We start from the raw sequence: 17,730 nt of genomic DNA, 5'->3' as shown, positions 1-17,730 counted from the left end.
AATGTTTTTATCCAAGCCACCTGGAGTCTAAACGTTTCAAGCCCCCCACCCCCAATAATTACGATCACCGAACAAGAGACGGCCACAGCTTTGTTGAGACGACTTATCCATGGCCACTTCGTATAGCTCTGAGTAGCTGAGTCTCTGAGGAGAGTGAAATTGAAGTGGCCCCATGAATTCAATAGCAGCCATGTTTTGTTAGTACAATTTGTGAAATAAGAACAGCACTGTCCCCATTTAAGAGAGTTGAGATGCCTGCCTTTCTAGCACTAAGCCTGGGCAGAAGCATGCTTCAGTTGCCTTCTGTCCCAAGTTGTTTCATTGTGGCGTTGTGGAGGGTTGGTACATAGGTCCGAACCTGACAACATCAAAATTGTTAGTGACTAAGGATGGGATTGGCACAGTGAGGTGCAGCAACAGACTCCCTTGCATCCTTATTTGTTTAGTTTGCACTGTCTCCTCGTCTTGTTATTGCCCCTCTTGCTTACCCAATCGTTTCCATTCTTAGTTCTGTCTATGATGTTCTCTATTCCTTCTTCACTGAATCTATTCTCTCTTCTTCCCCACTGGTCCTGACTGCCTCTTTCAACCATTCTCCTTTTATCTCACATTCTCACTTATACCGTTTCTTTTTGTTATGCCATGTTGCACTCTTCCATCTCTGTTCTTCCTCTCACAATGCCAAACATCACCCCCCAGTTTTATTATTTCCCTCTCCCGACTCAGTTTGTTTCTTTGCCCTCTAATCGCTCATTCAGCCTTTTCGCACTCTATCACATTTGACCGTTTACTATTATTTGTCTCCCTTCTTTTGTGTATGCCCTCTCCCTACAGCCCAGTTCGTTTCCTTTTGACCATTCCATTCTGTCTCTTCTTTCTGCTTCTCTCCCAATCTGCCTGCCTCTTTTCCTGTTCTGTCTCATCTCTTATTGTTACCCTCGTTTTCTGGCTGTTATCTTTCACTTATTCCCATATCTGTCATCATTCAAATTTCTGTCTGTTGTGACCACTCCTTTCCGTTCTCTCCTCTTTCTCACTCACTCTTTGTCTCTGCCTCTCATTCTGTATCCCCTCCTTTGCCATTCTGGTTGTCTGTCTGTCATATTCCCTCCTATTCTGTCTCACACTCTTCACGTGTTTGTCTCTTTCTCTACCCTAGTCTCTCACCCTCCTATCCTGTTTATCCCTCCTATTCTGCCTCTCCCTCATATTCTGTCTCTCCCCCTGTTCTGTCCTTACCTCCTATTGTGCCCTATATTGTCTTTCCCTCATTTCTATCCTAGTGTCCCTTTCCCTCCTATCCATTATTTCCACCTATTCTGTCATCTTCTTTCTTTCCCTCCTATTCTGTCTCTCATGTTTTGGGCACATCCCCCATATTTTGTCCTATTCTGTCCTGCTCTACTATTCTGACCCACCATTCTATTTTATTTTTATTCTTCCTATTCTCCTCTGGCTCTAATTTTGCCTCTCTCACTCCTGTTCTCTCCCAGCCTCCATTCTACCACATTCTTTACTTACCCCCATTAGGTGTCTCTCGAAATCCGACTCCCTGGTGTGTCTTTTGCTCGCTGGGCCGTGGGGAGATGGTAAAGTTCATAGTACTTGCATTGATAATAGCACGCTGGCAGCAAAAAAGTATACACAGCATGGAAGGTCTTCCATGCTGTGTTTATTGCTTAAATGACGCATCCAAGGCCGAGGCTCAGTGCTAAGGAAGCCATCGCAACAATACAAAAGGCGGAGGCAAGGCTAATTATTTTTCAACCTGTGGGACTTGTGCCTCCTATGTATGGTGCCGAACGCCACCGAGGGGGAGCCCTACAGTTTGGAGATCACTGCTCTATGCTCATGTTTTTGGGTAAGGCAAAGGTGTGCTTGGGCTATCCTGGGACATTGGGCCTCATTATAAGTTTGGCGGTAGCCTTGCCGGTAAAACAGGCAGGCTGCCGCAAAACATCTGACATTTTCCAGCGCCCGCGAATGGGCAATTACCGGGGAACTCCGGCCCCGCCAGACCCGGTAATTGCCCATTTGCGGGCGCCGGAAAAAAGATGCTCCCCATTCCCATTCGGCCCCATAGGGCCGAATGGGAATGGGGAGGTCGGATGCACCGGCACCATTTACGACCGCGCCGGTGCATCCTACATGCTGTGTTCGCGCGTGTCCTTCTGCCCGCCAGGTCCGACCTGGCAGGCAGAAAGGGACCTGCAAGCACAACTCGTTGTTTTCCGGTCTGGGAACTACGGTACCGGCAAGCTTACTGGTACCGTAGTTCCCGGACCGGCAAACTTATAATGAGGCCCATTGATAACAGACCAGTGGGAATGTTGCCTGGTATATGGGGTTTGTAGGTCTTGCAAGTGTATCCTGCCTTTGAATCGGGTCACAGGGCATGGTGTTGAGAATCAGCCTCCTCTAACTTGGGACGTTACCCGGCCCATTCAGCCGCCCTACTGTTCATCCCCAGATTGCTGCCAGAAGCGAAACAGTAGGCATTATGACATTTTTAATATGTCATTTTTATATATCATAAACAACAGATGATACATGACAACAATAGATTCGAACAATCGATGCAGAATTACAGATGAACAAACAAAATTGATAAGTGAATATGAACCTGCTAAAATGTACTTACCAATAAAGCAAAAGAAAAAGAAGAGATAAGAGAAAGAGGAGAGGAAGAAAGCACATAAATAGTATTAATGGTACATATGAGACACACTAACCGTATGTCTCAAGAAATAATTCCCCAATGTCTCTAAACCTGTCAGTTTTGTCAGCCAGTTTGTAGATGGCCTACTCGGATTCAAAGTTCTATTTGTTTTATCTTGCAAACATCATGAATTCCAACAGAATAGGCTGAAAACATTGAGAACAGTCTCGACATTATGATCTTCTACCAAATGAAAAAGTACAAAATGACACTCTTATTGAGTAAGTATCAGTAATGACTAATGATGACAGAGGAAAGTATAAAAGAAAAAGAAAAAGAAAGAAGTAGTACATGAATACGCGCACTACAGAATATATACTTTCTATTTGGATACATTAGCCGAAGACATCAAGAAAGCATCCCCATGTGTCTAAAAACATATCAACATCCCCAGCTTGTTTGTAGATTGCCCTCTCATAGGTGGATACGGTTAGCAACTCCTCCACCCAATCGTCAATGCAGAAAGAGGCAGACGATTTCCAGGTGCTTAAAATCTTTTTTTTTTAGCATACAAGGAACCATATTTCTTTACTGAATTGTATGTCATCTATCAGAGATACATCTCCAAGCACCAAAAGTGTAGCATTCATTTGCACTGTACAACTCAAGACCAAGCCCATTCTTTCACAAACCCCTTCCAAGAAGGTTTTAGTTTTTTGACAGAACAAGATCAAATGACTTAGAGTGCCCTTGCTTGTTTGCACTTCCAACACAGTTCGTTCTCCAAAAGATGTCTCTTGAACATGCGTTCTGGAGTCCAATAAGTTCTGAAGAGGAGTTTAGTTTGTGATGCTCTTAGGCCCCAGTCCATGCTCACCAATCGCACATTACCACAGAACTCTAGCCAGCAACCTTGATCAATCGCTTCACCCAGTTCTTCAGCCAAATATTGACAACCTCTGGATCTCCTTTACGACATGTTTTCAAAATTCCGTACATAGGCAACTGGGTGTAGTTCACGTTTGCAAGTCTCCAATGCAGACCATGTTGCACTCTGAATCGCTAACTGCGAGGGGTCTATATTTGCAGTGATGATGCCCTTCAATTTCCTATACTCTGCGTAAGTGCAGACCCTCATATCAAAGGTATGGCATAGCTGTGCAAAAGGGATCCATTCTTCACCGTTAACCAGATCCTTTATGAATTGTATTCCTTCCAGAAACCATGCTGGCCAGAATATTACTATTAAGGTAGATCTATGCATCCGGGAACAAATATGGATTGGTTCCTACACGGTTGGATATGCTGCACCAGCATTCTCGCATAAATGCAGTCAGTGGGTTTTGCCCTCTGGAAGGTTTTGTCACCGTCGTCAGTAAGGCCTTGGGAGCTAGTTGTGATAATGTATTGCTTTCCCTCATCATTTCATCTGTTTGATCTTCTTCTGTGCCGATAGTCTTTCCAGATGTCTAAGCATAAATGTCAGATGGTATTCAAAGAAGTTTGGCAGATTCATACTGCCTTGTTTTAGAGGAAGCTGCATTTTCCATAAAGCTAGCCTCGGCGGTTTGCCATCCCATATGAATTTTTTGCATGGCCCTATCGATCTCTTTGAAAAAATGTTTTGGAACCTTAATGGGAAGCATCGAAAGGAGGTAGTTTACACACGGTGCTAAGTTCATTTTAATTCAATTGATTTTGCCCCAAGTGGATAGTCTCACGAGTCCCCATCTGTCCAAGTCTGAATTATGTTTGGGCAGTATTTTTTCAAAGTTCATCTTCAGTAATTTCAGCCCCTACGGACCAATCCAGATATCCAAGTACTTCATTCTTTCTGGACACCAGGTACATTGCAATTGACTGCATGTGTGTTGCATGCACATGCTATTGATTGAAAGGATCTCAGATTTATCCCAATTTACCTTATAACCTGACACTTCAGAGAATTGCTGAATATCACGCATCAGATGCATGATGCCAACTTCAGGATCGCATAGGGCCACAAGTAAGTCATCAGGGTAAAGCCAAATGTTGTTCCTATGGTCTTCCTCTCCAATTGCGTGAATATTGCCATCAGATCATAGCAGCACTGCCAGTGGTATATATTATGTGCTAGGTAACAACTAGTTAGAACTGTGCTTACACCACAAAGGATAGCAAACTATTTTCACAATCCACTGTGAAACGCACAACCTTTTCAAATCATCCATAATGAATAGACATGCTGGATGAGATTCTGTCTCTGTGACATATGTATATATTCAACTAAGTCACGTTGTCATTCTCTTTTCCATAATTCCCTACTCCAAATCAAGATGTGTCTCCTTGATTCTATCAACTAACAATGTTGCCTGCCTGTGAGATACAGGTCTCAAAGTCCACACACATCATTGATAGCGCAATTCAGGTAGAACCGTGGCATGTATCTAGTACAGAGCCATTGGTTCTTATAATGGTTCGTACCCCTAAAAGCAACAGTAACAAGCTAATTCAACGTCAGTAAATGTAAACAGGTAAATGGTTCGGAACCAAGTTAAATTCCTTATTGAATATCCAAAATGCTTAATATGTCAACTCACATATTGTTTCACTATTGTTTGAATGTAGTGCCAAAATCACTTGGCCAGAGCACAGAAGCAAGAATAATTGCGTTGGAAAATTCTGACACCTACAAAAACAGTTGATTTTGTTTAACAACGAAACGCAGAGGCGTTATATCAGATGCCTGTGCCTCCATTCACATGCTATAGCACTAGTAAACACATGGCGTGTGCTAAGTGAGTCACATTATATGCAACCTTTCAGCCCCTATTCAGCGAGTGAAGGTACAGAAACAAAACCAAAAACATACTGCGTGGCCTCCTCAGACCAAGGTCTCAGTTACACAAAGGCACCGATCAGCCCCCGATTCCTTCAGACTCCACAAACCTCTGCCCATCCGAATCGCGTCATTACGGTCCTCGCTGGTAGTGGGGCCAATCATACTCATTTCTTGTGCGCGTAACAATGCCATAATGAAGACCTCAAGCTTATTCTCTAATCACGTTTGAAAATAAAGTCAGCGAACATTCACCTGCGCCCGTGAACAGCGCGAGCAAGGGCCGTTAACTGAAGCGCTCAGCATGTTAAATAATAACATTTCTAAAATTAAATTAAATTAAAATTAATTACTGTCACTTTAAAACGTTGAACATATTAAACATCAATGAATATATAAATACTTAAAGCATAACATAACAAGAGCCCCTCAATATAAGGGGCTTGTGGGAGGGCATTTGCTAAACCATGCACAAGCCTGTACTGGGGCATCTGTAATCTTGATCCCATCAGGCAGGAAAAGTTTCAAAACTGCAGGCTTAAGAAGTGAAGCTCTGATCCCACAGTCTTTGGTCAAGCGTTTTGCTTCCCCAAAAGGTTTCATTTTGATCACCACGTCTTTTGGAAAATCAGGGTACATATGTATCAAGTCTCCTTGCCAGGACAGTGATTCCAAATGTTTTGCATTGCGCAGAACATTTTCCTTCATGGATGTCTTCACAAATGAAACAATTATTTGTCTGAATACCACATCCAGGTCATCTCTTTGTAATCCACAGGCAGGTAGGCACTCTTGCAGTATGTTAACCACTAAGGCAGTCAGATTGTACTCCGGCTTTTCAGGAACACCAATCAAGTGAATGTTATTGTTTCTTGCCTGAATTTCCAAATTCATATTTCTCAATTGGAGATTTTCATGCCATCTTGCAGCTCTTGGTAGGCTCTGTAACTACCTGAGGCTTCTCTTTCTAAACCAGAGGTCCTTCCTTCCACATCTATCATGCGAGTCTCCAAATTATTACCTTGGCAGTTAGGTCAGTTAGAGCTGCCTTGACATCCACAACATCACTGGCCACTTGTTTCAAGAGTTTAAAAATATCTGTTCTGCTTGGTGTTTCTTCATCAGGTTCATCATTGATTTTTTAGGTTTTTTTGAGGAGGGGTTTTCAGGGGTCTCAATCTTCTTTTTGCCCGACATGTCTAGCCTGAAAGTGATAATCTAATGGTTTGCAGGGTGGAGGACCGGAGCTGCTCTCTTAAGCTGCTGCTCGTCCGGTGGCCATTCGCGAATCCGCAAAACAGAATGCAATGACACCCATATGAACAATCTATGAATAACCAAGTTTGATGCAAGAGGTTAAGAACACTGCAGCGTACACCTGTATGCATTACTTAGGAAAAGAAGTGAGTCGAACATAGAAGAAATTGACTTTATTTTCTTAAATGCATGGCAGTTGGATTCACATAATTGTGCAGTGATCCAAGGACTGATGAAGGAATAGTGCATTTGGAAAAACTTACTTATGAAACATTGTATTTAGAAGGCCATCCAAAAAGATTTCTTCATCAATGTGAGAAAAGCTTGCAAGATGCCCTCCATATGCCTGGCAAAAGTCTTCTGCTTCATCCCACGACTTTTTGGTCAGTACCTTCTCTGAATGAAACACCTGTAAAGAGACACCACAGGCAACACATTGGTACCCACATTATAATGGACAAAGCATAAAATCTACCATTGCAATAGGTCAATGTCTCAACAACATTGGCCTGGAACACGAATCGCTCACACAATCAAAACAAAGCCAGTTACAGAAAGAAGAAACCCAATTCGCCAACTGTCCTTGTCAAGAAGGAGAGACCAGTCTGATTCTTAGTTACTTTAGTTGCATATGGTGGCTATACAACTAATTTAAATCCAACAGAAGATTGAAGCTCGTCTCTTGCAAAAATTGTATATAAACAATTGAGTGCAAGTAATAAAAAAAAATTATAATAATAATGTTCAATTCAGCACTCAATAGCTTGCCAACTTCTGCACGATAAGTAGTTAGTTTGAGTCTCCAGTTAGTTGAATAAGCAGGACAGCTAAGATTAATTCTTGTATTTCAATTTATGATTTTTGTTTTCAGGTTTTTCCAGGTTTAAATACATTCCATATTCAGCTGGAAGCTAAACATGACTGGCAACTGATTTCATCAATTTAAAATTACAGGCTATGACTTTGTATAACTTGTAAATTCCATCCAAAGGTCAGATCACTCTGTTTGTGGTCATAGAGATTACATCATATATACACATACGCAGATGACAATACAAAGAGCTTTAAGAGCACAGATGCTGATCGGTAACAAATATAACAGCTCCATGGTATACTGTACAAAAATAGGTTTGAGGCCATGCTAATAAAGGCAAACTATGCATGAGTTGAACATGCTTTACTAGATTCATGAGATGGTAAGCATTCAAAGTCAAACAGACTTACTTAGTTGACATTAATCAAACTGGTTAAAGAAGAAAAAGCTGAATTGAAAAAAAAAAATCATACAAGAAATGTTTACATTAGGGCCAATATAAATGGACAGGAAACCACTGAAAGATGCAACGCAATGCAATACCATGTAATCCTTAGATTGCCTTCATCTTTTACAAATGTGTCTGAAAGTTTGCCTCATTTTGCCTGTAGTACTTATATATGCATTTGAAATTGGGGGGTGTCGGGAGGGGTAATCTCTTGCATTCTAAAGTGACAGGGACTGTGGCTGGCAAAAAACATCTTTTTGACATAGCGTTCTGCCCTCTCCATCGGAGGGTAGGGGGTATCTTTCAAATCGTTCGACTAGAAAATATTTTAGTAGGTTGTACTGTGCTTGAGGCAAACAATGCGGGTGGGTATGTTGCACTATGTTTGAATCTGTTATAATAGTGAAGGTTCATGCGGACTCCTATTTGTTTGGGTACAGGTAGAAATCCCTCACACTGCCTCCAGGTAAAGAGGAGTTTACTATATGTATGTTGCGAAGAGGGAAAGAGGGCTAACAGTGTTCTGCTTCCTCGGGACATGCCTGGCCAAGTCCCCAATTAGGCGCAGCTTGCACCAACTGGGATGGCCTGTTTGCAGTCTCCCTGCAGTAAACTTCTCTTTACCTGGATATATTTTGTGGACATGCAATCAGGTCCTATTTTTATACATTTGATGGTGTTGCTAAAACTAGGTTCGCTTGTATTATTGTATTTCCTGGGCATGCTCATGTGGCTAGAGAGAGTCACGTGTATGAACATGGACACTACATGACTCAGGCGTATCCTGCCGTTTTGCTGACAGGAATTACTTTTGAAGTAATTTACATCAAGGGAATTCCGCTGAAAAAACGAATCGAAGTATATAGGGGTTGGGGGTGAGGGGTTAAAAGGGGTGGGGAGGGGTCTGGGGTAGGTGGCCTAGTCTAGGGAAAGGGGCAGCTTAGGAGAGAACCCCCCAAATAAAATTCATGCAAAGTAAGTTACTTGAAATATGGTTCCATCATGCACTCAAATAACTGCATGGACTGTTTTAGGTTTGCTGATCTTTTCACATAGGATACACATGCAGAGAAAATAGAACCCCACATGAGTTGCCATTTTCGTTCTGTACGGAAAATATCAGAAAACCCGGGAAGCAGTGTGCGAAATCTCAGTTCTCTGGATTATTTTCACGTGTGTGCTTGTTATCTTTATTTTTGAAGTTTTAAACTGAACGAGCCCAAATGGATCCAACTCATTGCCTTATTTTCATCATCTATTAACTTCACATGGGTACCCCAGCCATAAGCTATATTCCAGATTCTGGAAAAAAGTGGTCATGAAGCAACATATATTTCCTCACCGACGAGTAAACTGTTCATACAGAGCATCATTTCGAAAGCAACCATCTTTTTTTTAAAACATCTTTTTAATTGAGTTTTAATAAAATATAATACACCGTAACCAGTCAACATAGGTAATCACGTGTTCTTTACAAATCCCAAAACCCAACCACCCTTCCTCAAATAATACATGAAAGACAAAGTCCCCGGTTGGACCTCCTCCCCCACACCCAATTCTGCCCTCTTCTGTCAACTTGCTTTCTGTCTCCTAGTATCTTCCACCTCCATACAATGAGAACCCCTTTGCACTCTTAACATACACATATTATCCCATTCCATACAGAGTTGTAATTATCCTTCTCATGGGGAATTCCGGGGTGGAAGCCACTTCATTCAACAGTTGTCCCCAATCCATTTCTGCACCTGGCTCTAACTCCGGGTCTCTCTGTTTTTTAAAAAATGTTTCACTTCTGCCAGACCCCATCGATGTACGTCCTGGAGCCACTGGCTTACTGATGGGAAACTGGTACAATTCCATGGGATTGTAATTCGTCGCTTAGCTATGCCCATCGTAAACTGCGCTATTCTATTATGTGTTGTATGTCTCTTCTTCTCTGATATTAATCCCACAGGCAAAAAGCAGGTGTGCGTGTATACTTGCTGCCCAGTAAGTCATTAAAGCGCCCTACGACCTCCTCCCAATATCCAGTTATCATCGAAAAATTCCCAGTTCATATACCAGAAGCTGGCGGAACCTGCCCTAAAGCGTGGACATTCATGTGAGATGGAGGGATTTATCAAGTGCAATTTCGCTGGCATCAGGTATACTCTATTGAATCAATTAAAACCTTGCTTTTTGGGACACCTTTTTTATCTGTTCCCACATCTGAACCCAGATCGAGAAGTCTACATCATTTTCCCATTCATCCTTGACCACCAATACATCATATTTTCTAGTAGCCTGTAAGGCCATGTATAGCCTGGGAATCCTTTTCCTTCCTTCCTACAACCTCAGTAATGTTTCTACTATTGGACATGCTTCCAGTTCCTCTGGAATACAATCCCACATTTCTGCCAATTTCCTTACTACTTGCATATGTGAGAAAATGGCCAGCTACCGTCTAACATAGCAGAACATTAAAAAAGCCAGCAAGTGTGATACATGATTTCGTTTATTATAGCCAAGCCATCATTCACCTCTATGTTTTGCATATCTAGCCTGTAATAAAGAACATATTTGACATTGTTGGTATGACTGTTACAGTTCCATAGAAAATAAAAAAGAGCTATTGCAGTTGCTGTTTCGATGAATTAGTACAACTCTCCTTAACCAGACAGGCTGCTGAGAGCCCTCTTTTGTACAATTCTCACCACTGACGTTGAACTACAGCGAAACCCAGATACCCGCAGGATATCAGAAATGTACTTAACAATGGGCTCCTTTGAGAAGAAACACTTTTGGCAACTATCAGGATGGAGTGGCAGTTTCCAAGGAAATCCGGGAACAAGAGGTGCCCCTCGATACAGTAAGCAAGTTACACAATTTATATTGACCCACAACTAATTAATATTTGGCAGTGACACCTCTCTATGAAAAGTTGTACAGCTCTGGATTCTAAAATCGCACCACACTACGCTGATCGTTTGGTGGCACAACTGGAACACACAACCTCACCACCAGCAACAAAAAACCTCTGATCTACCTCCGTTATATATTGACGGAACATTTCTGATACAGTGTTCAGATGAACAGGACCTACCAAGGTTTCACAACTTCAACAAATTCCATCCAACTTTAAAATGACGTTGTCCTTGAAACGTTTTAGACACAACCATCAGCATAATGGAAGATAACTTAAGACAGCAATATACCATACACTCACAGACTGCTCTAAATACAGAGGGATAGCATTCGCCCTACACACATAAACAATGCTACCTTCTTCAGTCAGACAATATGGTATACATTGATATCCCATGATAAATCTTCTAGGAATATGAATCAACAAAATAATATCCTTAGTTGGACATCTGTAAATCGTGGCTAATGCTATAAGATTTTGTATGACCAGATACGGAGAGCAGCAATAATGGTTTGACATTATCTTGTGTATTGTAACAGAACGAGAGCAATAACCATGTGACCCTGTTGACGATTTGCCATCCCAACATGAAATGCTGTGCAATATATACATATATATTTTTAATTTGTTTGTGTATTGGAACCGAATAATCGATTTTTACACAAAAACCATCAAAGAATTGAAATGAGTCAGCAATTAGACAGTAAAATAGTTAAGTAGAGCAGCTACAATAAAATCAGTCAGAAACCTAACATTCAAAGTATATACCTTCCACCATTCCTAAAACATCCTAATCATTTCATGAAACAAATTGAATACTCACAGATGAAAGGAAAAGAGAAAAGTGGCAGGATACAGAAAGAACCAGGAAGAATAGAGGAGACACAGACCTCCTGTATCTTCATCCTTCTCATCTGAAATGTAGTGGGAGCATTTCAGTAATGAGTTAACGGTATGATCCCACTCAAATGCAATACCCTGATTACATTAATAGTTAGCAATGTTTCCTGGCCTGCTGTAAGCCTATCCCAAAACATTTCAGAAAGGAGGCGGCCCTGAGTTTCAACCAGCTGACGCAGACACCTCTTTCTCACTTCCCGGGTGCCCTCGCACTGCATCATGAGAAGTTTTATGGACTGCTTTCGAGGGTGCTAACAGACTTTACACCGTTTTTTCTCTTCGGTTTTATGGCCCAACAGGACATGACTTCTCCCGTATACAACAGGTTCAGTCGGAACCTTAGAATATTTTGTCTAACTTTGTGGTCAGGAAACTTTCTCAGGTATCTTGCGAGAAAGCCCCTTTTTTATCATAAGGAGAAAGCGAGCTTCCCAATCTGAATTTTCGCATTTGGTCTATGGTATGGATCCAACCCATCTGCATAAGGGCCCCTTAATTCTTGTCTGGGTTAGTGATGAGAGTCTACACATCACTATTACAGTCCGTGAGGGCTCCCAGCACTAATCTCTGGAGAGCGCATAAGAGGGGTGACCTTCGTTGGATCAAATGAGATTGAAGGTCTTCATAGAGGGAGTCTGTCTGAGGGGCCATTATCTGTCGATACAGAGAAATAAGCCTTCAGGTTACTTGTACCTTTAAAGATTTGAGCCCCAGCTCATACCGTAGACTTACTATCGACAGACTCCGGGGGAGATCAAAGACCCTTTTCCACATGAATCCCTCCAAGCGCTGCCAGTTGGATCCCCAAACCAATGGTTTCGCCTCCAACCCATATGATATGATAGGTTATTTATAACGGAGCCGGGGATCGAACCTGCGTTGCTCCGTGTCATCTTGTTTACAATGCAAGCACGTTGCCCCTGAGATATCCTCCCGAGTATAGAAGAGTTGGAATGACCTTTGCTGTATAATATCTGACTAGAGGTAAAATTGAGAACTTGCAATATTTCCTCTTAATGTTGACAATTTGGTCTGATAGTTGAGATGTTTTCCCCAAGAGATCTTGGTCACTTTGGGCCAAACTCGAGGACACGTACATGGAAAAACCCAAGTAAGTGACCTCCTTGACCACCAGAATAACTTGTCCTTCCATTGTCCAAATAAATGTGGCCCCTCGTTTTCCTTGACTCTTAAAGGTAACTATTTCTGATTTGCTTGGATTGAGTAGGAGGCTGTTTTCCTTAATACATGCCTCCAGGGAATTCAACAATCGCTGCAGACCAACTTCACTCGTGTCCAAAAGGACGATATCATCTGCATATATAAGGCATTTAATAGTACTGTCTCCTACCCTAGGGCTTATCAAAGTGAAGGCATCCAACTTCCTTCACATATCTGCCAGGTATAAGTTGAAAAGTAAGGGTGCCTGTGAGTTTGAACAATTGGAATCAGCTCATGTCGCTGCCGCGGTCATGTGAGATTACAAAAGGCCTGCTTCCCATATTACGATCAGGTATCAATGGGCCTCATTACGAGTCTGGCAGTAACTGAGACGGTAAAACCACCTGGTTACCGCCGGACTCGTATTACCATTTCGCTTCCGTGATTCCCGGAATTACCGGGGCATGGTGTTAATCCCCATTCCCATTGAGTCCTATAGGACTCAATGGGAATGGGGATCATGGAAACACCGGCAGCATCTTGTAATGCTGCCGGTGTTTCCTCGGCCGCCTGTAGGAGGGCGGTGTTAAACCCGCCAGGTCAAACCTGGCGGGAACATCACCTCCCGCCTGCAGGAGTCCGGATCAGGCGGTCCGGAAACAACGGTGGCGGTGGGTTTACTGCCACCGTTATTTCCGGACCGCCTGATTTGTAATGAGGCCCATTGTCTTTGAGCCTGCTGATCCAGTATTCAGACTTCCCTGTTCACCAGTGAATTATTTCTGCTATTTCCAGCATCCCCATAATGAGCGCAGAAGCTTGATTAGTGTTTTCCCTTCTTGCTGCAGGATTTTCAGTTTTCTATGGTTCAGATTCCATAGCAGGGCTCACTTGTATGATGTGCGCTGCACCACAGTCTTAACCGTGAAGTAGTCTTGGCACCTAAATAGGATGCTAGAGCCTCTTTCCTTTATAATAAAGCACATTCTCCCTAGAGTGACATCAGGGCTCTTTACAGACCTACAGACCTAAGCAGAAGCTGTATCCTAGATGGGAAGCCCGCAGACGGACTGGGGGAGCTTTGGGGGGAATCTGCCATAGACTACCTTCAGGGATTAAATCACTTAGCAGGTGGCTTCCCTTGGCCCCAGAGTTCTCCTGTCTCCCTCAGTCCCACTCCTCAGTCACACCGATCCCCTAACTTCAGACACTTTACAAGCAGAACACAGAGTATGTATTTAGCACACGTTTCATGTTAATATCAAGCTCTGCTGTTAAGAAGGCCTTCCTGATTATTATGCAATGACGTTCACAAGAGGACAATTTGCTCATTTACTAGCACTCTTTTGTGGTCAATTTCTCCAAAAGGCAACTGAACTTAACTCACTGCAATATAAATGCTACTTCTTTCCTGGCTGATCAAACCTACATCTTCCTATCACACTGGTCAAGTTTCTGTTGTAAAGAGTGCATCAACAAAGAAATATAATGAAGGGACTGTGTTTTCACCAAAAAGTACACTTCCCCTAATTTTAAAAGGTTTCTTAATTTCCTGGGCTCACCTAACATGCACATTACTAAGTGACCAAATGCGCTTCCCTGTAAAATACAGTTCTGTTTCGATTGTACTATAGCTTCCGAGGACGAGAACTAGATGGCCTTGAAGGCTAGCTGCCAACAATATGAGCCTAAAAAAGGCACCATCTTTGTGAGATGCTGGGTTGTTGTTTTTTTCTTGTTTAAAAACTGCACTTTTCCTCTGGCTAGCACAGTGATCCAATCTCTTACTATCAAATCCCTCCTAACCCTGGAACTCTTCAAAGTAAAACAAAATAAAATTAAATCATGGAGTCAGGCATTTGTATACATCAATCTAAAATTGGAATATTCCACTGGGCCATTTGACAAATTTCTGATCTATTTCACTCCTGTAATTCCTGAAAGACCTGCCTGGTTCCAATCAAATCAATTCTACAGACCACTTTATGTTAGTGTAGTTTGTTTGGATGCAACCCTCCTCCACGTTGACATGTTCTCTCTAAGTTGTGAGCATCTGCAGTTACCTAGCTTCCCTTTGGGTGCTGCTCAGAACCGCAAAAGAAGCGCAGACAGAGTTACCACCTTCTCAAGCATTCGTAATGCAAAAGAAAGCAACATTATACCTGCTTCTCTCATCCTGGTGCAGCCCCATTTACATTACCACCACTAACAAAGGGCGATTACAATCCTATAAGGAGTATGATTAGGCACATTTCATGCTTACACTCCCCCATTTTAGCTGTGCTAAAATTACCCTATAAAAGGAGGGAAACATAAGACCTAATCAAGGCACAGAACTGGTTCTGCTGGATGTCAGAGACTCCTTTAGTGGTAGATGGATAAACAGTGAAATACATTAGTGGTAATGATTGATTTGTCAGCTTCCTTCAACATGCTTGGACATCAGATTATTTTAAATCCATTTACATCGGTGGCCAGGGTGTCGAACAAGGTACTACAATGGGTTACATACACCTTCTTCTCCCTTAATGGTCTTGCTACAAATAAAGTGCCAGTGATCTTCAATGAGCCTTAGGGCGTATCTGTTTTTCCATTACATTTTTTTACATGTATCTAAAACCCCTTTAAAATGTGTTTCTTTCTCCACGTGTTGGGTGTCACAGCTATGCAGATAACAGGCAGCTCTACTTCGAGGCCGATAATAATCAACCCCGAGACCATGACAAACTAACCATTGTCTTATTTTACATGAAATCCTGGATGGGCTGTATGTGGCTGAGACTAAAAGGTCTCAAAACGAAAGTCACCATAGTGTCCACTCTAGGAAATGCAAAGAAAAACAACATTGATTCCATTCTATGTTAACTGCATGATTAGTTGAATAACACATTACCTTCATCTAGTTAAGACGGTATGCCTGTTCCTTGCCAAACTTCATCTTGCCCATTTGGAGGATTTGAATTTAATGAAAATAATGTTTTTGTGCAACCCATGTAAAAACAATATTGTCAGCACAGTAGTCAATGCACTTTCTTTTTCACGTGCACTAACAATTCTTTGAAAATTGTATTGGCTTCCAGTGCATATTATGTTTAAAATAGCCAGCATAGTCTGTAAACCTCTCTTAGAGACTACACCCAAAATGATAAAAGCCAAATAACCCCAAAAAGAACAGTTAGGTCTGCAAATTTGTATCTGCTAAACAAACCTAATTTCAACATAACCCATCATGGGTAGATCATTGCAGAGAAGGGTTCCTTGATCTAGAATTACTTACTTTTAGCCTTATGATCTTAGATCGATCTATGGAAGTTAAAAAACCAGCCTAATAGCCAATTCTTTGTAGTATATCTGAACTCATGGTTATGCCTGCTTTTGCTTTCTGCAAGTAATAGGGCAAGATATTTTCTTTTTGCAGTAACAGTGCTTTAATGCCTCAGGAACTTTGCACGCTATCAAAGTATAAACATAAAGCATAAGCATAAACAAGCATTGCAGTATCATTTGCTGGATGGGAATGGGATGATTCCTGGCCCTATTCATACAAAACTTTAGGGCAAGAGATATTCATAACTCTACAATGCTTTTTGTACACTCTGCATACTTTATATGTTTTTATTATTCGGTTGGGGATATAAATCAAGTATGTTATGGTGACTCAGACCTATCCAGTAAATCAACATGTGGACACACCCACCCAACACTATTAGAGGGTGGGGATGTTGCAAAAATATATGTTGTCTGCAAAATAATTATGTCTATGAAGATTTATGACATGTTCTGGCTCTTCTGAGTCTGCCACATAATATCATGGTGGCAATATCAATATTTGATTGCAGGCAGAGCATTAAGGGATGCAAATATGACAATGAGTGTTTTACTGCTGCAATCCCCTGATCAGCCTACCTTTCTTTATGTTGAACCCTGTCAACTGGTATTGGAGCCAACACAGGAGCCAGAGAAAGGAAGGCAAGCAATCACACTCCTTGCGGCTGAAGGACCATGCCACTTTCAGATTCCAAGTCAGATGTTTTGGTATCACAGAAGAGTGAAGGAAAGCTGCTGTTTGATTGGCACTGAAGGACTGTGACATCTAGTAACAGTCTAGGAAACTGCACCTTCTGTTTCTTTTCTGTGCTCAGTTGCTAATCACCTTTTTAATATAATCATGCATTCTGTGTTTAGAGTCCCCTGCAACCCCTTCATCTTGTTTAACTGTGAAAAGGGAATTGCAGAAGAATGACACCTAGTTACAGGAAAAAGCACTGCATCCGTTATACCCCTGAGCATTGCTGATCTTAATTTATAAGTCCAACCTGTGTGATAAGTTTAAGGGGCCCCCTATGGGCCTTATTTGATTCATTATGTTAAGGGTGGTTGGAGGATGTGTGGGCCAAACAGCATAGGCCACATTCTGTGCTCAGCCGTTTCACTTCCTTTTATAGGGTTATAAGGAAGGCTCTCTCAAATAAGAATGTGAAGGTGGCATATTTCACTCTCCATTCCTTGATGAAGTGCTCAGTAAAATATTTTTTCCTAGAATAAAGTCATTCTCATTGCCTATGAGGGTACTTTTAGGTGAGTAGAACAAATATCTGTCTTCAAGCCATAATTATTTCCATGTAGTATTTCATGCCAATTAAAATATGAATTGTTCACTTAAAGTTGCATGCCAGATGATAAGATCAGGCATTAACATTATTATAGGTCCTTGCTGTGCTACTGCTCTGCTGGTACCACTGTCAAGAAAATATCCCTGGACCTCTGT

At 41.8% G+C, this 17,730-nt stretch overlaps 1 protein-coding gene across 2 annotated transcripts in view; it reads right to left on the bottom strand.

Moving 5' to 3' along the window:
* Positions 1 to 17,730, bottom strand: part of PLA2R1 (phospholipase A2 receptor 1) — a 1,951,179-nt gene that overhangs the window by 1,168,563 nt on the left and 764,886 nt on the right. For both annotated transcript variants that reach the window (XM_069616352.1, XM_069616351.1), the window contains one exon: positions 6,998 to 7,143. In XM_069616352.1, coding sequence (XP_069472453.1) covers positions 6,998 to 7,143 — 146 coding nt within the window. The remainder of the gene's footprint in view (positions 1 to 6,997; positions 7,144 to 17,730) is intronic.

This window comes from Ambystoma mexicanum, chromosome 9 (genome assembly GCF_040938575.1).
Source record: "Ambystoma mexicanum isolate Mex_15411 chromosome 9, UKY_AmexF1_1, whole genome shotgun sequence".
NCBI lineage: Eukaryota > Metazoa > Chordata > Amphibia > Caudata > Ambystomatidae > Ambystoma > Ambystoma mexicanum.
The sequence above is the reverse complement of the archived record's forward strand: the minus strand, read 5'-3'. Positions and strand labels throughout refer to the sequence as shown.